Source organism: Grus americana, chromosome 10 (assembly GCF_028858705.1).
Source record: "Grus americana isolate bGruAme1 chromosome 10, bGruAme1.mat, whole genome shotgun sequence".
Classification (NCBI taxonomy): Eukaryota; Metazoa; Chordata; class Aves; order Gruiformes; family Gruidae; genus Grus; species Grus americana.
In genome coordinates, this window is record NC_072861.1 from 13,028,614 (window position 1) to 13,052,368 (window position 23,755).

Here is a 23,755-nt window from a genome sequence, read left to right on the forward strand (position 1 = left end):
TACTCAAAATGCAAGTGGACACAGGCCTGGCAGCCTGCTCTGAGCAGGGGTGTGGGACAAGGCAATCTATAGAGGAGCCTTCCAACTCTACTGTTCTGATTATTAAGACATTTTTGTGCTTTTTGACCAGCCTGAATAATCTGCAATCTTTTTTTTTTTTTCTTCATAGAAAAATTTTATCACCACAACATGGTTGGATTTTCACTTGGAATAATTTACTTCTACTAAACAGTTATTTAAGCATATTTAAAAGTTGTCTTTGGATTTGTAATGCTTTCAGAAGCTAAAACACTCTTTTATTTTCCAGTAGCCTATATAGCGCGCTTTAGTGTGTGAATGATTTATCTTTCTAAGTTTTGAGGAAAGGCGGGGGAGACTGTTATCCCCTTTGCCAGAAATGAGTGATCAAAGTTCAAGGATTTGTGTTCTTGAGAGAGGCTGATGATGGAGGCTCAGGTATCTCTGGAATCCCTCTTATTTATAAAGAATGTGCAAGATCCTGTTTCCCTGAACACAGAGGGCATCAAATAGCTGAGAATAGTTTTTAGCTTGCAGCTCAAAGACCTTTTAACCAAGAAAGTGCTTAGATCAAAGAGCTCCCTTTCAGCTTCTTAGGATTGTGCTCACAGGTATTCTGCTGTCTGGTTTTCTGTTCCCTCTCCTTGCTCGTGCACATACTCACCTCTCTTCTTTCCTCCTCTTTTCTATTTGGGGCAATACTAGCATGTTTTGCAGCATGTTTTGCAGCATCTTTGCACATTACTTTGTCTTGGACAATAATATGTGCCTCTGTTCCAGTATGGAGACCAGCGTTTATGAGGAAGTGTAATCTTTTGGACTCTGTCAAAACAAATGCAGCAGTCATACCCACCAGTAATTTAAAACAGTAGTTTTCTTCTGCACATCCCTAGCTGTGTTATGGTCCCATTGACTTTCTGGGGTTGCATTAATACTGGTGCAGCAGCCTGGCTTAGATTTGAAAACCAAAAGTAAAGGAAGTTTTTTACAGTTTTATCAGAAGCTGAAATGCACTCCTGCTGGCTCTCCCCATCTTTTGCAGAAAGGCTACTAGAATATATCAACTTCTATATTGTACATCCTTGGAAATACAAGCATGGGTATATTTAAAAGTTCATCAATAACTCAGTTACTTTAATTTCAAGCTCTATTGTGATGTGTTCCTGTCGAGGCTGTTATTTTTTTAAAGGCATGCTCCGATAAAATCTTGCCAAGGGTCACCATTATGTTGTAAATGTCCCCATACTGTTCCTGGCAGCTGCTGGTTTTACACATGTAAATTTGGAGGCACACCCTTGGCAGTTTCGTGCAAGACTTCGGCCTGTGTTGGTTAAGCTCTCAAACACTGTTTTCTGAGCAGTAAGTAATGTATCATATTCCCAAATGCAGGATACGCTTACATTATACTTCAGACGATGGGTTGAGTAATGTATCTGTACGCTTACAGAGCATGTCAAAGGAAAAATCCCGCATTCAGAACTACTGTGTGCACTCAATTAGCTCATTAACTTGAATATCTCTTCCTATTAACATGGAAGATCTTTAATGCAGATTTTAAAGCTTGGAAACCCACAGTCTCATTTGGATGTGACAAGCTATATCGCAAAGCCGAACCTGAGTTACTGGTTTTGTGGTCCGAGATCATTGGGCCCTTTGCACTGCCATCAGAAAGCCACTCTGTAATCCCTTCCTAGTGTTGGTGGTAATCTGCCAGTCCCAGAAAAATGGGGAAGCACTGAGAAAGTGAGAAGCCTCACGGTCCTGGTTTCGGCTGGGACAGAGTTAATTTTCTTCCTGGCAGCTGGTTAGTACTGTGGTTTGGATTCAGGATGAGAATAATGTTGATAACACACTGATGGTTTAGTTGTTGCCAAGCAGTCAAGGATTTTTCAGCTTCTCATACTGCCCTGCCAACGAGAAGGTGGGGGGCACTCAAGAAGCTGGGAGGGGACACAGCCAGGACAGCTGACCCAAACTAGCCACAAGGATATTCCATACCATATGATGTCATACTCCATTATTTAACTAGGGGTTGGCAGGGAAGCGGTGTGGCTCAGGAACTAGCTGAGCATCAGCTCCGGGTGGTGAGCAATTGTGCATCATTTGTTTTGTATATTTATTATTATCATTGTCACTATTATCCTTTTCTGTCTTATTAAACTGGTTTTAAGTCAACCCACTAATTTTCCTTTTTTTCAATTCTCTCCTCCATCCCACTGCGGGGTGGGACTGAGCGAAGGCCTGTGTGGCTGTTTTAGCTGCCAGCGGGTTAAACCAGGCACTCAGATAGCTTTCCCTGCATCTGCATTGCAAAGCAAATGGCTGACTTGGTAAATGAAATAATGCTGGAGCCCTGAGTTAGCAGGCTACATGCAGAGAACACACCCTTGTGCTTTTGTGATGGGTCTCAGGTTAGAGGGGAGCTGAACTGCACTGGTGGCAGTCAGGCGATACCAAATCAGCTCTCTTATCTCTAAAGGCATGCTACCTCCCTGTTCTCCTTTTATAATTACTTCATACAGGAAGATGTCAATGCTATTTTGCCAATTTTAATACCTGAGCAGTTCTGTTACTTTAATTTAAATACATACATTGATTGTGAGATCGGAGTCTAAATCAGTTACAGGGGATAATTTGCTTTATGACTGTTAAATATGCAAAATTAAAATTTGTACATTATTTTTCTCACGATATATGCTGAATTTACCCTAGATTTTATGACCTATTTCTTGAATGTACAGCTGAGGCACTTGTTTCCTTTGAGGGAATACATACCTTCTCAGCTGTTGAAACATTGCTCAGACTAACTACTTTTTGAAGAACTTTACTATAGTGCAAAAAGATTACTAAACCTTTGGGATCCCTTCAAAAGATGTGTAACTCTGGGGTGTACCACATACCAACAAAGGAACCAAAATTTCTAAACAGTTTAAAACCTGCAAAGTTACACATTGTTTGAGTTTTATTTACCCTGGCTTCAGTGGAAACAAGCCTCCTCCTTTTAGATTGTATTTCCTAAGTGTTGTGATTAACAGCAATAAGCTGTTTCTACTTCATCCCATTTTGAAATAGCATCTTTTGAATTGCTGAAAAGTTGTGTGTTTGTAAGGTTATTTGGTATATTATCTGAGAGGGATGGGGCAAGATATTTTCACAGAAACTCTGCAACTCCAGTACTAGAAAAACGCTTCACAAATAATGGAAGGGACTTACGGATCCCATTAACCTGTGCCATCCTATGTTTTTTTCCTTACTTGACAAATTTTAAACTTTCATGTTGAAAAAATAAGTATCTTCAGGAGTAGCAGTCAGAATGTAAACTGGTGAGTTGCTGCTTTAGCTACAGCTAGACAGCTGATTTGCCTAGACAGATCAGAAATGGACAAACCTGTGGCAAAAAAAGGGGAAGTTGGGAGAATTCACTCTTGTTAAAAGAATAAGAACACTGAACACTGCTACCTCTTTTCTGCCACAGGTGACTTTAGTAAGGGACAAAAATGGTTTCTACACAGAATATGTTTGACTTTGAGTAGGATATTAACTAATCTCCTTATCAGTTGGTGTTTGCATCTGATTTAACAATATGAACTCCAGCACGGATTTTGAACAACTTTAAAAGAACAGCTGTAGACTAACAGCGTTTCTCTCATAAAACTTATTACAGAGTCAAATAAAAAAAGTCAAAACCAGATTACTTTTATTTAATGATAATTCATTTCATTTCTCATGAAGAGGAATGCTGTATTTTATTTTTTTCTTTCTGTACCTGAGTCAGTATTTCATCTACATGAGAGTGAGAGAGCAATCAAACAGCCTCATCCTGGCTACTGGACATTGCAATATTGAGATAAGGGTTTCCTTAGAGAGGTTTCTTATAATCCTTTCACACTTATTGCAGTGAGATCAAGTTACAGCTGGTTTAATGCGACGTAAAACCTATTAAGGTTGACATCACAAATTTTACTAGTTCTGGTGATGATTACATAACAAACAATTACTCAACATAAAGTGCCAGTGACAGACTGATAGTTTGTTTTGAGATATAAAAATGAGATACAGGAACCACATCGCAAAAGGAGTTTTGTTTAAACCAGTTATATTCCATTTGAGATAACAGAAGCTTGCTTCAGGTTAAAGGTCCTTAAATGCAATAAGGTATAAAATAATGCTTCATTATTTCCTTCTAATTCACAGCTGACAGTTGTTGATTTGGAAAAAGACACCAGAGGAATTTTGAGTTGACTGTTAGTGTGGAAGGTAACACTTAGGATGACAAGTAGCAAATATTTATCTTACTGCTTAGCCCTCTAAGGTTTTCAGTGATGAAAACAAGATTTAACATCTGAATGTACAAAAATTCACTCTTTCTGGATGACTAACGCTGCTAGCTTAGGGTCAAATCACGTCATGTTCTGTATGGCTGATCAACGTAATAAAAGGATGTAAGGTGACTTCCTTATGCCATGTGCCATCAGTCCCAGGTCATGGGATGTATTTCACTGTGGTGCTATGTCCTGCCCCCCCTTCACAACACTGAAGGCTGACACTCCCCCAGACAGAGTGAGGCAGAGAGGATGTCGATGACTCATTTTCCCTTCATTTTCTTCACAAGCTGTTCCAGTGAAACAATGTGCTGTCTCTCCATCTAAGCTTATCACAAACAGTTTAACTCTCAAATAATTTGATGTCAATCTCTTTACAGTTTTGCAGGATCAACAGGAAAAAAGGCATGGAAAATTCCTCACCTCAAGCACGTTCTCCTAAAACAACAGTTTGTACCAGAGAAGTCTCATGCCCAGACTGGCCTCCAGCTACTTTTTCCTAATTCCCTTGCTCCTTCTAGCTCCTGGATTTACAAATATTAAACTTAGAGACTAACATCATAGCCATGAGAATCAAGTCAGTTTAGCCCAAATACTGCTGTGAGATGAGATGAAGGACCTAGTCATGGAAGAACTTGCTGATTAACTTCATGTAGGATGTGAGGAGGTTTAGATTAATTAATTAGGGAAAAAGGAAGGGAGGAAGCAGGAATGTGGTAGTTTGTCAGAAATGCTTTATATTCAGAAATCCCCCATTTTCTCTGCTTTCCTTTGGAAAGTTCTTGAACCATCTCCAGAAAATCTTACTGGGCTTCCACTGCTCCGTCTGTTCCTGCTCCATAAGCCAAGAACGAGCACTGGCACACGGGAATCTGGGCGGGAACAAGTAGCTGTGGATCAGCAGGCTTGGGATTTCTCCTGCAGTAAGAGAGTGAATTTAGCCATTAGTTGTGAGATCTTGTACTCAGAACTAATTTAAGTTTTCCCTGGGAACACCTACTTTTTGTATTCTATGGAAACAGAATTAAAAAAAAGAGTCATAGGAGCCCAATTTTCATACCTATGTAATATAGCACAAAATCTTAACTAAAATCAAGCATTAGGAGCTCCCCGGCCACTGAGGAACTCCTTGCAGCACCACCGTAATGCGGAGCTGAGTATCTGTACTTGCATGGGTCTTCTCAAATTTGCGCCTATTGTTTGCAGCAAATGGGTTCTGCTACCAGGATTTACTACTGGACTTGCCCTGCTAAATGGCAGGCAGGAGGATGTTTTGTTTCTTCATATCTACAGTTCAGTTTAAATTAGCAGCTGCCAATTCTGCTGAGTTTTTTTAATGCTTGGCTTGATTTTTGATCATCCTTTTCTCATCATTGGAGTGGGTCTAGTAAATTTAGTAGCATACCAAGCCTCAGATTCTTAAGAGACTGTTTCTGTCATGCTGAGGCTCACCAGTTTTCAGCTGTGAGTACATGCAGAGCTCTGTTACCCTGTGATGCACAAACCGATGGTTCACGTGTGAGCTCACGCTGGCATGTCTATCAGCTTAGCCCAACATGATGTGGAGTTAATGCTGGCTTTTTGCAGCAAAGGGAGATGGATGATACTTTGTTCAACATAATGTCACAACAGCACAAATAATAAGGCCTGACAATGAAAATCAAGGTTTTTAAATGAATTTGAACATTCTGATTGAGTTTATAGAAAATTAACACTTGAATGGCTATGGTATTGTAGAAACACCAGTACCAGATTTACTCAAAAGCCAGATTTAACTCACTTTTGAACCATGTTTTCATTGCAAAGGAAACACTGAGCTATCTAACTCCCTATGTCTTAAATAAAAATTAATAGCATAACAGTAATATTAGACATACACTTCAGAGATTTTTCTAGAAAAATCTTAATTTTTCATATTTAGGGAACACCAATAATTTGAGCCAAATGTAAATAATCACCTCTTCCTCCCTTAGAAATGCAGTTTATTCTAGCATAGTTTGTTGCAAAAGATAAATACTGAAACGCGTAGTGGGAATTATTGTACAAAGATTTTTATTAGCGATGCTGATTCTCAAGTTTTGCTGACAAAAGAAGTCAAGGTTCCTTCCCTGAGCAGTTCCTAATCTAAACTGGGAACAGAGTTGATTGAAGTGGAAGAAATGCACCCTCCTTTTTCCCTCCAAAATGAACTTTCCTCCAATTTTCCTCAGACCGAGTTACAAAATGTGTTTGACGCAGCACTAATGGCAGCGCTTCCATGCATAAGCATGGCTAGCAAGAAAAGCTCAAACGAACTAATGCTATTCCCTACTACATAGTTTAAATAATGAATAACGCTGGGTTACTTTCTCGAGGCACAGCTACCTGTGATTTACGGTACACCAGAGATCCAGTTTGAGGTGACATTTTGTCACCTGGGAAGCCGAGACCCAACCCCAGACCCGTCTCTGCCCTCACCCACCAAGCCCCACCGCCCGCACTGCACCAGCGCCTCGGGGAAGCTGGAAAGTCCCATGCTAAGGCTCATGTTTTTAGAGAGACAGGGTTTTCAGGAGCAGAGCTTCCCTCTTCAACCACGCGTTTCCAGTCAGACTGGTTTCTGACCCGGAAAGCTCCGTTTTTTAACATCTCTTTGGCCTTTACCTCACCAACAGCGCACGGGGGGCACAGCCGCCTGCCCTCCGGCAGCCATTTACACCTTTTCAGGGTATTTCGGGACGCTGTTCGGGGCTCCCTCTCTCCTCCTCTCGTGTGGCGAAGCCGTCCCGCCCTGAGGGGGCCGCAGCAGGCGGGCGGGCAAGAGCGGGAAGCGCCGCGCCGCCCCGGCGTCCCCCTCCTCCCGGGGGCGGTGCGCGCTGACGCGGCAGCGCCGCGGCTCTCCGCCGGCCGAGTCGCACAATTATGAGAAAGAGCCGCCGGGCCGAGGCCGCCGCCAGCGCTGGGTCCCGGTGCGGAGTCGAGCCAGCGCCGTTCTCCTCGCCCCGTTCTCCCTTTCACCCCGGGAGCGTTGTCTTCGCCCGGCTTTTCCCCACCCAGCCCTCCGCTGCTGCCGAGCTCAGCCCCGATAGATGGAGACAGGCCCCGCCACCGCCGACGCCGAACCACGAGCAGGAGCTGCCCGGCGCGAGGAGAACCAGAGTCGGCGCCGAGACCCAGCCCGGCCCTGAGGAGAATGGTGAGGGCGGCGGCGGGGTGCTGCGGCGGCGGCGGCGGCGGGGCCGGGCTCGCCCCGGCGGGGCGCAGGGAGGGGGGAAGGGACGGGGGCGCCGGCCGCCGGATCAGACCTGTCCCAGCCGGCTGCTCCGGGTCACGGCTGCCGCGGCCGCCCTGGTCCGCCTCGGCCCCTCTCGCGCCTGGGCTCGCCTCCCGCCGCGGCGGGTTTTCCCTGCCCGCCCCGTCCGGGGTGCCCCCGCGGTGGGGAGGAGGAGGAGGGACCCCGCAGGGCTGTCACCTCCGGGCCGGAAGGGGAGGCGCGGGCTCGGGCGCCTCAGGGCCGTTTGCGCGCGGTGCCCCGACCCCTAACGGCTGGCGGGGCGTCCCGGTGTGTCCCCCCGTCAGTGTCCGCCCGCCCACGACCCTGCTGGCCCGGCGAGCCCTGCCCTGCTCTCCTGGAGCTTCCCCGGCCGGGGCTGGCCCGCGCCGCCGGGGCGAGGCTCCCGCCGCCGCCCGGCATTTCTGGACCCTCCTCGTGTGGTGCCTGCGGGGCAGCCAACGTCGCCCTGCTGCCGCCGGCCCCGCGGAGGGGCGGCCGCTGCCCTTGGCGCCCGTCCGCTCCTCAGAGCAGCGCTCTGGGAGCCGGTCCTGCGGCGGAGGGGACTTCACAGCTTAGAAACGTGACCTTTCGTTTAGTGCTCTTTGAGTACTGCCGTAATCCTCTACGGTTTTGTCTAGTACCAGAATTTATACAGTGGACAATGTAGTTCTCTAGGATGCAGCTGTTTTTTCCTTCTAATCTTTCTACCTATTTCATTTTTACAATTTCTACACATTGTCGTATACAAGGGAGTGTATAAGCCCTTACAAAGAGGTATGTGAGCTTCTACAAAGAAAATACAGTTTTAATTCCAGCTCTTTCTTCTTCTGGCTGCTAATCAGTTCTTTATTCCTATAAGTTTATTCCTTAATTGATATTTACAGGATTTAATGAGTTGTCACATCAAGTGCTTTCCAATAACTTTGAAAATCTAAGTGTGAAGTGTAAATCTCTGGATTTTTACAGTCTACTTGAAATCTAGTCAGATGCTTTATTTCATTTTAAATAAAGGTGTTTTATTTCACAGCATATTGTTCAAAACCACAAGGATCATACCCATGAATCTTCCGTTTCTGACTATATCTGTGAACTGTGTAGAAATGTGGGCTGTCTTTTTCTAGAATCTGCGAATCTACCGCTCTTCTAGGAAGAAGCTGAAAGTGCAACCTTCTGTTCTGACTTGAAATAGTACTTAGCATCTCCTGCTTGTGTGGTACTTGCTCTTCTCAACTGACGTGTTTTTTTTGGGGTTTGGTTTTTGGATTTGGGGGGTTTTTTTAGCTTTGTTGGTGCTGACAATGCTAAATGTACAGAATGTACAGATTGGTTAAACCAATATAGATTTGTAAACTGATCATGGCTCAGCAGTTTTTCTGGCAATGTAGCGTTTGCAGTGTTATATACTTACCCTGTGTTTATTAAGTATTTTGAAACCACTGTTTAACAGGTGTTTTGCCCAAGTTGAATATAGGATATTTTATGCAAGTTCATTTTGCTAACAATTTCCCTGCTGCTCCATGACTATTTAGCAGTTTTGAAGAACTGCTGGACAGTGTCCAATATTAAATCAGAAATTATTCTAAAGAGTGAGTTGTTCAGTGTGGCAATTCTGGGAGTTCAGTCTTTTTTTTTTTTATTTTTAATGTGTCTGTGTGGGTGAGATAAGTGTCTGCTAGATCATCCCTTCATACCTTCTGGTATGAGGCCATTCTTGACTTTGCTATTTAAAGTGGGGGAAAAAACCTTTGTAAATGTGGTACTGTTTAGGCTGGTTTTGGTCTGTTTGTACCTTAGTTTCCTGATGTTTCACTGTGATTTCCCCCCCGCCACTTGAGCTGAGGAGTGGAAGGGTAATTTGCATTTGTCATACAAAGGCACCTTGAAACATCACCTTGCATTTAACAGTTATCTCTCATATTTAAAGATACTCTATCAGATTGTCTACCTCCCTACATGCGTTGTCTTGGAGAGAAGTACTCTGTTGTGTTTTAAACTTTCACTTCTTGTCCCTTGAGGCTCTGGGTAACTCTAGCCTTGCTGCCTTACCTTTTTGTCTTATCCCATCAGCCCTGCTTTCTCTGCTCTGCTGGTGATAGGTTGCAGCATCCAAAGTCCTCTCTTTTTCTCATAGTTATCTTTGCCACTTGCTGTGCTTCCCTTTCCTGGAAGATTTGCACCAACACCCAACCTTTTCCTGCTTCTCTTTCATGTCCCTTCATGAGGTGCATTTTTATTAACTGTTCACTCCTTGTGGGCAGCCATGACGGATGAGTATTTTCTAAACAAACCAATGTTGTTTTCAACTTAAATAATTGATGCCGACACAATAGAGTTTGGCCATATTGGTTTGTCGATTTTACACCAGTAATGTTGCAAATAAATCTCTAAAAGGACTTGTCAAAAAGCGTGTGTGAAGAGAGGGAGATGCTTTTGTACTCTACAATTTGTGTCTTGACAGGATTTTGCACAGTAAGTTTAATTTTCTTCCCCAGAAAGACCCTGATGAGCCTAATTAGGAGTTTAATACATAGCTATACTAGCAGTGACGCTTTTACTTAGCTTCTGATGCTGGCAGCGTATTGTCTGAAAAAAGCCCAAATATGAAGTTTCAGTATTTAAAGACTTGAGGTTGGATTTTGAAATTGCGGCTTACACTTTGAAAAATCAAGACGATAAAATAATACTTCTCATGTCAATATACTTAATCTGAAAAATACATATTTTTATTTTTTTATCAGATATTTATTTCTTTCAGAATCCCTCATTTCCTTTAACTGAGTCTACTTTGGCCACAATATTTGTGTGCCATGTTAATTTGCTGAAACAAGTAACATTTTGATTTTTGTCCCACTTTAAAAAAGGCAAACTGATAGTAAAATCAATATGTGTGTTTTCCAGAATTGAAGTTTTGTCTTTGAGGTCACGTTTCTTGTTTCTAATGTGAATAATTCTCGGCGCATTTTAGCTTCACTGGTTGAAATTCTGGCAGCTGGGTTTTCAGCAGATAAATTACTGAATAATCTCACTCTGTGTGTGTATTTGGATAAGATACTTATATGATTATTAAAGATAATGTCACTTCTTACCTCTGATGCTGACAAGTAGTGGTAGCCTCTGACAAATGAATCTGTGCTTCATTAATTCTAAAAAAAATAGTGAGTGATCCTGCCCTGACCTGTGGTAAAACTTGAACAAAGTTTGTTGCATGCTTTCTTCATGTTCACTGGCTTGAAACCTTCTTTCTCCACTATTATATTCTCTGTAATCTTGTTATTGTCCTTTATTTGATTTAATCCTATCTGTTCTGCCCACATAATAAAAATGTTCAGATAATGGTGTTATGTTAATATATTGTGATATAACCTATACTGAAAATGATCTACCTAATCCTCAGTTTCTGTTATTTTTATTGCTTTAAACTTAGCTTTTCTTTTACTTGAATTGTAGATGTTTTTGTATTTCAAGTAACAGAAAGCTAATCTAGCAAAAGAACAGAAAAAGTAAACCCCTAAACCCTTTGTATTGGCAAGCTTCGCTTCCTGACCTGGCTCAGCACAGGATTAGCTGGACATCAGTGCTGCTGTGCAAGAGAGGAGGTAGGATGTGCATGAGGTGACTTGTCTTTTTGGTAGCAGCCGGTCATTAAACCAGCGTCGCCTGGCACGCCGAACCATTGCCTGTAACTGTATGGGGCCACAAACCTGAGCAGCAGTGTTTCGGAGACCAGTCTCCATCACAGCTTTTACACTGACAGAGGGAATGCTATTTTTTTGAGGAGTGGTGAGGTTTTTTCAGCCTTCTTTGCACCTATATTTTGCTTAGCATGTAAAGTGGATGTGAGCTGTTTTAAAGCAGGGGCGTGAGCCACTTTAACTACCAGGTTTGCTGGAACCGCAGTACAGCTCAAGTTTGTTTTTCTCTGCAGCCGCTATAATTCTTGCACAGAAATAGGGACAACCCAAGTTGTCTAATCGCTGTTAGGCGAGCAATGGAAACTTCTTATCCCTCTCTTCTTTCCAAGAAGGAAAGGCTAGTGAACTTCTGGTGGGATAATGAAATATAAAAAAAAGAAAGAAACTGGGATAAATAACATTGTTATCCTTAACTGTATTGGGTTTTTTCCTTCCCAAGAATCCGATGAAAATTGTTCTAAATGTATGGGAAATACAGGGAGAAAAATAACTGTGCTGCTGATTGTGGTGCTGATAGCTCCGAAAAGCTGCCTTGTGAAAGAACTAGAATATTTAACTGTGGAAAATGGTTTGACAACATATGGTATGAGGATGTTGCAGGAATATTCTGTAAGATGAATGTAGTGGTTGATTGCCAAGAAGAGTTTAAAGTATATTAACAGTGACAGCCCATTAGAGTAGGTTGAACTTGGTTTATAAGTTATGCATTTTTTTTTTCCCCCTTAACTAAAGTAAACTTCAGATGTTAGTGAGGTGGTGGGCTTGGATTAAACCTTAATTCTGGGAATTTCTGTGGTTTTTTTGGTTTTGTGTTTTTTTTTTTTTTTTCCCAAAAAAATTTAAGTCACATAAAAGTTACAGATTATTTAATAGTTATGTTATTAAGAGCAATATAATTTTTTTCCTAAAAACTCTTACAAACTCATTCTAATGTGAGCTGTTTCATGCATTTTCTATTGTCAGATTTTTCTGAAATGGTTGAACTCTGTGTGTATGGCAAATGTGTAGTTGCTGAGTTAGCGTATCCCAACCCACCTCTGTCATTTGATTTTCAACTGAAGGAGGATGGCATGTGATGTGTGTGCTAGCATATCTATTGACTTTCTACAGCTGCAAAATCGGAATTTGACAGTAATAAAGTTGGTACTTTGTTGTGTGTAGTTTGACAACTAATGTTTTCAGATGATTCAACTTCAGAAACAGCTATTGTAAATCCTCTGCAAAGTTTTATTGCTACTTCATCTTCAACCTGTCTGTGGAGATGGCTAGTTTACATTTGGATACAGTCCAACATAAAGCACTTATTTTTTTTAAATGCACATCATGTGTTTTGCAAAGAGCATGCAACTGGCTAATAAAGTGTTTCAAAGAATATAGGTAGATGTGTGCATATAGTTTGTCTATATCTGAAAATAACGCACAAGTAAATCTTATCAATGTCTAGACTTACTGCTAGTAATTGTAATTGCAACAATTTGGGGAGGTCTCTTTCTGAGTTGGAGAGCTTTGGAGCTATTGCAAGGTTTGTGGCAGCCTGGCCAGGCTTTTTGCTTCCTAGTCTTGGATCCCAAAGCCTGATGTGGGTGACTCCCAGTGTTATTGGATTATGCCTTTGCTTGCTATTAATCAAATCAGTTAAAAAAAAAAAAGCTGCAGGTTCTGAGAATTGGCATATTTCTATTAAGTTCTGGTTTGCTGATTTTTTTATTTTTTATTTTTTACTGACAACCTTTTGGGTGATTACTGCAGTGTATTTTTGCTGTCATACACTAACACATTCCTGCTTGAGAATACTTTCTCAGTTACAGCTCTAAGTTAATTTAATCTAGGTGTTCAGTCTTTCACCATAATATAACTCTGTAATCTTCAAAGACTGGGAAAGTGTCTGTTACAGCTCAGTCAGTCTTAACACAATGGTTATTGCAATTGAATACCAGCCTTTGTTCTGTGCATTGTTCCCAGTTACCTCTACCCAAAGAGGTACTTACTTTCTTAAGCTTATCTACCTGATTCTTGTCACCTTTGCTAAGAGAGGAACAGAAACAATATTGGGTGGAATTTTGCAAGATGTTCCTGGCTGACAGTTCTTATCCTAATACCTGCTAAGATTTTTTCCTCCTAATCCTAATACTGCAAAGTGATAATCAGTTTTTATGAAATGCAGACCTGACAAACTTGACTTCTAAAATTTAAATTTAATAAGCAAATAAATTTACATTTATGCCTTCTGCAAGTGAATTTCTAGTTTCTCTGTTAGGAATACTGCACTTCACAAGCACTTACTGCCTAAAAATTTCTAGACTCGGGGCACTTTTAGAACTAGTATTACTTAGCAGTCCAGGTCTTCCCACTATTACTCACTTCATTGACAGTATAGTTCCCAAGACCGACCTGGAGTGCTTGAGGTGTGGATAAGTGTGTTGCAGGCCAATAATCTCAGATATGAGGCAGGGTTAATGTTCAAGTCCATAGCATCTTTTCTAGCTACTCCCAAATCTGCCAAAACTCTTCTAAAAGGTGTGGTTGTAATCTAGTCTAAACTTAGATAAGCCCTGGCTGTCACCCTTCCGCCCATCCCTTTGTGCTTCCCTCTGTGCTCGGTCACTGTTTTGGAGATCTAAATTGAATAAACATCTAATCGCTTCCTTTTTTTTGAGGATTAATTCTTTTGTCAGTCATTTCCCCGAATCGGCTCTCCACATGACTGCATAAATGCTGGTGCGGGTATGAGATGGGGTGGGATCATGTGCAGAGACTTAGGAAAATGGGATTGTGGCACCCCAAACTTGACATCAGCTATGAAGCTTGCTTTGAGGTGCTTGAGAGTTGGCTTGTGCCATCGTATTAGCAAGTGTTCGGTTACTCTGTCATCCACTCTACATGAGTGTTTTCTAAATCTTACAGCCTTGTGTGCAGGCATGGATGGAGCTGTACCATCACAAGTCAGGTTTTGTAGCCTCTTCAAAGTATAAACCAAATTGCATTGCGGACCTTGTCTAATTGTACTGTAGGCACGTACTAGCTATGCTTGAATACATTTGTATCTAAATTCTTGTTTACAGAGGATGTTTCCTTGACCTTCTTTTCTGAATGTGTGCTACCACATGTAAAATAACCTTTTTTTACCAGATATGCTGTGCTGTAGTCTGTGTTTGTGAACTGAGCTGCATCAAGATGAGTTTGACTCCTCCCATCACGTTATTTCTGTTGGCAAATGATCCACTGTTGGTAACTCATCTTGCATAACAAAATACCACTAGATCTCTTTTCTCCATGTTCTTAACATGCTGCTTATTTGCTTTTTAGTGCTATTCCCATCCCTGTTTAACTTTCTCAAGAAGCTGAACCTATTCCTTTGGGGTAGGAGAGAGCGAAACTGCATTCTAGTAATCTATGTGATAGAGCTCAGCACATCAGCCACGTGACCAGGTTCAAAGACGGTCATGCTGATGTACAACATAGTTAAAATTGCATGCGTATTGGCTTTGTGTAGTAAGCTCTATGCGGTATACTAGTTTGTGGCTAGAGCCAGTCTGAAAAAGCTCAGCTTCCTTTCAAAGCCTGTCCCCTTGGCTGTCGCAGTCATGCAAGTATTTAGTCAAGTGTAACTTAGTCACTTGAATAGGTTAAATTATGCATGTGCTTAAGTGACACATGATTGGAGCCTAAAAATACCAGCTGTGTAATTACAGAACTGTTAATCAACTTTCTGTTCTATTATAACAATCAGTTAATCTACAAGAGTAGGTGCAGTTAATGATGTTTTAAATGTCAAAGTGTTACCAGTTTCTCCTGTGTTCCCTGGCTGCAGTATTGTCTAAACTGTAGTTTGCAGAATTCTGTTAAATGGCAAGTTTAATAAATCTTCAACTGTACTATTAGAATAGTACATGGCTGAGGGTGGCCAAAAAGTTCGAGAGTTATTGATCTTGAAGGAATTCCTGCTCATGGTAGTAATCTCGCACTAGGGCAGGAGTAATGGATCGCTGATACCATAGCTGACAAATAACCTAGACAACTTTCTAGGAACTTAGCATCATCTGATGTTGCAAGGCCTCTGGATGTGGAATTAGTTTGAAGAGGCTCACTCCTCCCAATTTCACAAGCTATAGTTTGCTGACTCCTTAATTACGCTATTGAAAATGTTCATGGGGTTACACTGCAGAGTAACCTATGGGGCAGCCCTGCAAGCACTTACCTTGGCCTGTGTAAGGGGCACTAAGCAAAGATGTGGAGGTTGGGATGGACTTAAAGCCCTTAAACTGGCATTTACTGGCTTTGCAGACAGAGGCATTGAAAAGCAGAAATATCCCCTTAACTAACCTTTGTCCTTTTAATTTGTGCCAACTTCAGATTTATGTCTTTGCCTCGTTAAGCAATTGGTCTGTCTTATTCTTGGTTTCTTTTATAAAAATCTTGTGCAGAAAAATTCTTTTTAAGTTTTCAGCTGTAGGAAAAACACAGTATGCATACAGTTTTCCATATAACTCGGGGACTCCTTGCTGTTAAATTCTCTGTAATTGTTTCAAATGCATTAGTGAAACAATGTGGTCTTTTTATGTTGCTTATATAGGGAAAGAAGGCAAAAAAACACTCATCATCCTTGTCCTGCTTTGGGCTGCCAGCTAGTGTTACAGGTGAACACTCTGCAGCGATGAAGGCTGCTAACAAATGAGTCATTGTTTGAATGCACCAGTCTGGTTGTGCTTGGTGTTCTGTAGCCCACGAGAGAGATATTTGGTACTAGTACAATCATAGTACTTTGCTGGACAACACGATGCAGTAAACTCTGGCCTGCGCTTTCTTCCTGACACAGAAAATGTAAAAGACTGAAGCTTTTCTGCCTTCAGAAAAATCCTGTTTTCAGGTTGTAGAAAAATGTTTGCTGGTCACATGCATGTAGACAATCTGCAGAATACAGGTAGACTTTGTAGAGAGGGGGAGGATTATTCACAAAAGCTAATTAGGCAGTGAATCCCTAGGCTTGCTCAGTGGAGATTCAGAGGGGGATTCAGAGCAGCACTTTTCTGTCTGCAGAGAGGATGTAGGAAAATTAGCACTGCTAAGATAAGGTTAGTCTTTTTGACTGTCCTCTTGGGTGTCATTACTGGATTTTTCAGCATTTTCTGACAAATTTAAAGATCCTGCATGTAGGACAAGAAAAATCGTTTGTAATTAACGTATTAGGAGATAGTTGAGTTTTAATTATACCATGAATTAGGAAAAAACATCTTCAGTGCCAGATGAGAATGGTTGCTATTCCCAAACGCAGGGTATCTGCTCACCTAAAATGTGACCTTAGGCAATACGTTCTTGCTTCATTGGCAGCTCTCTGAGAAATAAATAAATACCGTCTTACCTTCCTTTCCTTCCTGAACATCAGGATACAGGTGCTTGAAAAGAATGCCTTTTTGTGTGACAGATCTGTCGTCTCTTCCTGTATGCCTAGAGTAAGTGTGCTTTGGGGGATTATTTTGGTGTACCTTGACAGTATGCTTAGATCAGCTCAGCTGTTTTGCTAACCTAGTATCTTAGTGTTACCGAAGGGGATGTCCTACTTCCCTTGTTCCTACCCTGGTCATGGCCATGTGGTCCTTTCCTGTGCCTTAGTTTTCTGCCCAGTTTGCATCTGAATTTTTTCATTCTGACATCAAAGCTACCTGCTCTTTTTTTTTTCCTGGAAATAATGTCGTGCTGGTTTAGGGAGCTCAATCAACTCACCAAATGGCTAGTGCACAACTGCTGGTGGGAGGGAGGTGGCAGGAGAACGGGTGGGAGGGCAGAGGAGTAACTTGCTAAGCTTGTCTGCTCTGACTGCACCCTCACTGTATAATTTGAAGAATTGCATCTTTTAAAGCAAATATTTCCCCTACGTATCTTGGCTTTGCTCTTGCCAGGACCTCCACCTCCTTAGTGTTGTCTTTTGTTTTTCTAGAATGATGGTCTGTCTTCACTCCTTTCCCTCAGTAGGCCAGAGAGGAACCCGAGCCAGAAATCCAGTACAGCTTAGGCAGGCTTTTGTGCCACATACCACTTGGCATTGGTGAGTTTTACTGGAAGTGAGTATGCTGGAAGAAATTATAATAAACAGAAAACATTTGCAAAGTGCAAGTGGTGGTGTGATCTCTCAGTATCATTTAATTAGTTGTTCCTCCCACATTGAAAAAAAAAGTTACTTTATTTCTAAAAATCGTATATTTAATTTCTGAGTGATTATTTAGGCTTGTGGTAATAAACATGGATGTGTTGCAGGTAGTTCAGTTCTGTGGGTAGTCTGCAATTCTGCATCAGCATTTGGTGGGAGAGCTGATAAACTGTAGTTTCTTTGATCTGCTTAAGTAGAGGATACCTGTATCACTGTGCAATAAACAAAAATTAAGAGATAAGATTGAGACAGTAGATCGTAGACAGTAAATTGTATTTCCAGGGGATGTCCCTACATTGCTCCATTATACTTTCAGTTAGTGAAGTGTCATTTGGAGTGGATCTCTTTTATGTTTCAAATTTTTTTTCTTCTTGAGTTGATCTTCCTTTTATTGAATATATTTAGTTTTCCTTGCTACAGCAAAAAGCGAGTTTTTGTCCCCACAGATTATTCTGCTTTTTAGTTGTTATTGTCCAACTTGATGAATCACAGTATTTCAAGTCCATATAAATGTTTGAGTTTTATGCTCTTGATTTGAGATCTGAATATTCAGCTTGGGAACTTAAGCTTGCTGAGGCAACCTTGTAAGACCATAAGAGAAACACCAAAAGACATTGTTCTGTTTCTCTCTGCATTAGAACCAGCCAGACCTTGGTTTAAATCAGTAGTTAGACATTAGGATCTCTGTGCTTGTATCTTAATTAGCAATGCTGTGTGCATGTGCAGGATGGTGTGATAGGAAGCTTTGTAGTGCTTTTGGTAAATGGTGCAGTAAAATGTACATTTTAGCAGCCTGAGTATTGACCTAGAGATAAAACGAATTACTTTAAGCTCTCTCATAGTACCTGCATTGTGTAGGTTTTACAGCTCTGGCTGTAATATTTAAAAGAAACATTCATGAAGAGGGATGCAAGATGTAGTTGAGACTTTCAAAACTTGCTAATAATAAAATAGTTGAATGCTAATGGGGAAATCAGTGTAAAAGAATATTTCAGCAGTCAGTATAAGGTTGTGATGGAGAGCTCAATTTTTATGTAAAAGTAGCCTCATGAGAGATCAACAAAATAAGACACAGTAGCACAAACAACTGTTTGTTCCCCTCAAAAAAGGAGGGTGGAAATTTTTGAAGTGCCTAAATAAGTGTTATATATTACTTGGGCAGTAATTAGCTGCTTTCACATTTGCCTAAATAAACCCAGTTAAGTTTCTTTGCACTTTTCTAGAGTAAACAGAAACTATTTAAATAGTTTTAGTGGGGAACTTTATCTTCTGATAAGGGTTGAGGTACATGGATGTCTCTAGAATGCTGTCAGGCTACTTAGGCCCCGAGATGAGGGCTGTAGTCAATGTACACTGTTGAGCAACTTTGGACTTAGCTAGTTCTGTTAGGAGAGCTAGTTCTCTGTCTTGACAAGCAATGAAACTGTAATTGAATCCAGTAGCTCTTTGTTAGTGAGCTGAATTTAAAAATGCTTAAGTCTTTGTAATTCTATAGTAGGTGAACTATACTGTAGCAAATTCTTGTTTTGTCTCAGCTCATCCTACTTTCTCCATCCTCTTCTAATCTCCCAAGAATTCTGGTCACTGTGGAGAATTGACCAAAATATTGGCTTCCCCTACTGTAGCTAGCAAATACTGGCACATTGGCGTAAACTTGTGTATAGACTGGGAGAACATAGAGAATAAGGCCTAAGACAATGTACCCCCTCAAACCTCTGTGATCCTGCACATGATTAATGCACGTATTCCCCTTACCAAGAGAATGAAGGCAGTTCAGGGGTTGTATGACTAACTTCTGTCTCCCTCAGACATCAGGCCCAATGCTGATATTTTAATATTAGCTTGGAATCAGCCTAATACTAATTTTCTGCTCTGAGATGACTTGCATAACTTATACAAAGTGTTGTTTTTGTTTTTGTTTTAAATTACGGTACTCACTGTTAAAGTGAACAAAATTCCAAATCCGTTTCAGGTCGTTCTTTGATAGTGTGTTTGCTGAAGGGCTTCTTTCCTAATGTTAGTAGCTTTGATTATAAAAATAAATTGGTTTTCCCTGATACTGTGTCTAAAGATAAGTTATGTGAAATTTCATCATCCTTATCAGTGGTCTGGTGCTGTCACCTATTTCATGTGCCCACTAGTATGTTCTCTTGCTCTTCCCTCTCATCCATCCTATTCAGAGAAATATTATTGATCTGTACTAATTTACATGTGGGCATAAGGCTTCCTGATTTATGGTTGGGTTTGGGGTGGGGTTTTTTTGTTTGTTTGGGGTGGGTTTTTTTTGTTTGTTTGGGGTTGGGGTTTTTTTAGATATTCAAAGGGTTGTATGAGGCTAGCTATGTCAAAAATCCCGTAGAGATAACAAGTTTCCATTGCTCTAGTGAGTTAATAATAGCCTACTTAAGTCAGCAGGCACCAAAATCTTCACTGTGATGGTAGAGAAGTACCTTTCTTTGTATGACATTAAAAATAAGTCAGATCTGTAAATGGAACAGGCTAAGAAAGTCGTAGAGCAAGACCAACAACATCCACCCTTTCAGCTTGCTTTTGTAGTTGTAATGTGCTTCAGCATGTAATGCATTAATCGGATGTTCATGCACTTCATGAACCAGAAAGGCAGGATCTCCTTTAAATCTGCAACTCAAATAAAGCTGAAATACATCCTTTGCGCTAGGTGAAGTGAACTTGCAGCCTGTATGCTGTCTATGAATAGCGGCTGCCAGAGCTGAGCTTTTTTCATCTGGGAACAAATTGGAAGCAAATTGAGGGTAAGATTAATTATTTGGCTAGTCACAGGAGCCTTTTCCTCCTGCTTTATTTCCAGAAGTGGCCACCACTAACTCCTTTCTGGCATCTGTGATTTGTATTCCCTACGTGATGGGGAAGGGACTGGAAGTTGCTTGGGGAGGACAGCCAATGGATCCATGCTATGTGAATTGTTTAACCTCTGAAAGTGTGCCCCAAGCCTCATTCCTTCCAAAAATAAACCCAGAGTTTATAGGATTGTCTGTTCATACACCCTGTGTGGCACATGTGAGGTAAGCCCAGCACTTGCCAGAAATGTGGGGCATGAACCAAACTAATTCTTTCATGGGGAGTAAATCTGGTGAGCCAGGAAGTGCAGAGGTTTTAGCAGCCATGCACAGTGTGTCCCATCAATCCCTGCAGAAAGGACCAGGTTGAGTGGCCATCCTTGATACTCACAGAAATTATTTGACCCACTTAACAAGGCTTGGCGTCGTTTCTGTTGGATGTAGGTGAGTAGGTATGCAGACTCTACCTTCCTGCTGGTCATATTGAAGAGAGTGTGTAGGCTTGCAGTCTGCATCAACGATAAGATTAAAACACAGACTGCAGCTAAGTCGTTGATGTTGAGAGAGGCAAAGAGGATGCAGACTGTACAATTTTATCACTGTAGAGAAGGAAGGAAAAGTAGGTTGTGTGTTTAAAAATGTAACAGATTTGGGACTGGTTTACATTGGTGACTTGACGCAATTAATAAAAGGGTTTTGAACAAGGGACCCTTGCAGAATGAAGCAGACACTGTATGAGAGGTTTGAAAACATTGCTATATACTTTTGCTATGTATTTTTTTGGAATGTCTCATTTCAACAAAGTGGGTATTAGAGTTAAAATGTTGGCTGAAAAGCTGTAGCTATATTTTCCTTGCAGTTATGACCACATACTCTCTTGCTATCCTTTTATTTATTTTTTTTTTTTTTTAAAACCATGGTTGTAAGTCTTAGGGGGTGAAGAATTATTTTCATCTCCTTTGAAAACTCAGTGGGCTAATTCCCGGTTTGTTGCTTCCAGATCATAGCTTTGGTGTATGCTTTGAAATGCTTTATGAAATGCATCTGATGGGTCTGGGAGCTCATAGAAAGTAATTTATAGATTCTTTAGAAGGGCTAAAATTCTAAAATTTTTTAGCTTGGTATGTCATTAATTGGGAGGATTGGAAATGTAAACTGCTGTAAACTGGAGTAAGTAAATTGATTTCAGCAGTGAAACTGGTTTACCTTCTTTTGTGTTTTCATTTTCCTACCAAAATTCCAAATTCTGTTGATGAAAGATGGAAAATAAAAAGCAAAATACATTCCCCCGCCCCCAGAATACTCCACTTTTCTGAAGGCTTGTTCAGGAACAGCATGCCATCTGCTGTGCTGACATAGTCTTATAGAGTCTCTGGTTTTGGTGAGTTTATTTAATTACTGTATCTGTTAATTGGGCATTTAACTCTGAAGGTGTTTGTTGTTATCTCAGTTGAGAGAAAGCCATTTTGGAATTAACGCCAGTGTGTGCATGTCTTCTGAAATCAACTGATGGTTTATTCCAGTGTGACCTGAGGTTCTCATACTGTAGAATCAGTTGTGAAATATTTTCTAGGTATATTTTAAGATTTTTTTTATATGCCTTGTATGGATGGTGTATGCATTTTAAGATTCAATGCTTTCTAAAAAGGAGGAGTAATTTTATGACTGGTCTAACTGCAGAACAGCATGCAACTTCACATGGGTGTTAAACCAGCAATGTTTTAGAAATTTATTTAAAAACATGCTGGATTTGCTCTAAATTTCTCTCTGAAAGACCTGTATTGCAATTAGAAGATAACTTTCCCAATAATGCGGGTAAAATTTATTGAGTCTGAATGTAATAAAAATGTCCCAAAAATATTAGGTCTGTGGGTTTTATTCTGGTGCATCAGGATTGAAAATAGCAAATTCAGAATGTTAAATTCTGTATATGAATTTATGGTCTTCTGAATTAAATCTACAAAAAAAATCCCCAACCAACTTAATTTTATGATTTGTGATTGTTTGGTGAGAAAATTCCCCCAGAATCAGCCTGTTGGCTCCATTGGAATCACTGTTGTCAAGTTTGAGTGTGCTGTAAAAATCCTTTTTGACAAATCCCAAGTATTCTTTGCATCCAAAACTGCACGTGGATTTGGTGAGTTTGGTGGTGACTGCGTTACATCAGAGAACAACTTGATGAAACAATAGCTACTCTGTTAGAGACCTGGATTGCTGTGAAAACTGTTCAGAGCAAATCGCCTGAACTGTTTAATAGAGAATAGGATTGTTGAAGGTTTGTTTTTGGCATTAAGGGAGCCATTGATGTGAAGATTGGTATCATTGCTCGCTGGCTTGTTTGAGGTCTGCTTCTGAATACAGTCTGCAGGAGAATCGACAGAAGACTTTCTCTGCTCTTTTTTCCTTCCCTGCTTCCTCAACAGTTTTTATTTAAAATAAACCCAATATTTTTTTGCTGTTGAGCAATGTATCTTCAGGACTGTAGAAATATTTTCACTGGAGAAGTCTTTCAACCCAGAAAACTATTTGGTTTCTTATGAGTCAAGTGAAGCCGGGTGAACCGTTCTGCTCAGAACAGGATCTTCAACATAGCAGAGACGCCTTTTGTGCACGATGGGTCTGTCTGTGTCCGAGTCATTCGGGTTCTGTGACAAGAGGTGCCCCAATGGGTTTGGGAAAAATTATATGAAACAACTTTTTCTTGTAGATGAGGCTGGTAGTTGTTTCAGGATAATAATAAAATAATCCTGATGTGGACTGTGGGTAAATAATCTTTGCAAAAAATTTCATTTGTAGTGGATTAAACAACAATTTAAGATTAATACACAGTTCTCATCTAGAGTGACATACTTCAGAGGGATACATTAAAGCACTCTGTAAATATCATTTGGCATTGTGATAATATGGGGGCCTTTTTGTCTTTCTAGTATCCCACATATCCATACTTTCTATAGAAGTTACTTAAAAGATTGGTAAGATTGACTGGTATTCTAGTTATTGATTCAAGAACAAATTCTGTGAGCTTTTTGTATGTGTTGTGTATTCTCTAGACAGTGCTGTTATTCTTCAGCAGAGAGTCTTTTAAATATAGCTAGCAGTACTAGCAGGCTAAGTGCTTTGTTTTCTCTTCTCCCTCCCTCCCCCCCCCCCCCCCCCCAAAAAAAAAGCTCAAACAGTAATTATAGAGGTATGTAATTTTAAATTGCAAGGAAAGCAAGTAAATTAAATGTCTGGGGTTTGCTGGAGCCAAGAGCTTAAAACAAATGTTAGCAAATATATGGCATCAAACTTACCTTCCTTTTCTCCTCCTATCTGCTCATTAGCTGAAGTTCTGAAGACTTTCCTCAAATGATAAGTGTTTCCTTGAGGAACTGAGTTGTGCTCCGCTAGCATTTTTAATACAAAATTTTAGGTATTTTCTTTGAGAAATGTAGGCTTAACTGTCTTTCAGATAACTCTCCACCCCGTCCACAGCAGCTTAGTTAGCTCATCCCGAGATACACATTTGC

The 23,755-nt window shown here is 40.8% G+C and overlaps 1 protein-coding gene and 1 long non-coding RNA gene across 5 annotated transcripts in view; one reads left to right on the top strand and one right to left on the bottom strand.

The window, feature by feature from the left end:
* Positions 1-3,957: 3,957 nt before the first annotated feature.
* On the bottom strand, positions 3,958-7,192 carry LOC129210909 (uncharacterized). The gene is made up of 2 exons (XR_008578656.1): positions 6,984-7,192; positions 3,958-5,258 (listed from the first exon to the last, which is right to left on the bottom strand). It is a non-coding gene; the product is annotated as an uncharacterized LOC129210909 (long non-coding RNA).
* Positions 7,193-7,210: 18 nt separating this feature from the next.
* TRPM7 (transient receptor potential cation channel subfamily M member 7) overlaps positions 7,211-23,755 on the top strand; it is a 63,411-nt gene continuing 46,866 nt past the window's right edge. For all 4 annotated transcript variants that reach the window (XM_054837281.1, XM_054837282.1, XM_054837284.1 and 1 more), the window contains exon 1: positions 7,211-7,515. In XM_054837281.1, the coding sequence (XP_054693256.1) occupies positions 7,513-7,515 (3 nt within the window). In that variant the 5' untranslated portion in view covers positions 7,211-7,512. The remainder of the gene's footprint in view (positions 7,516-23,755) is intronic.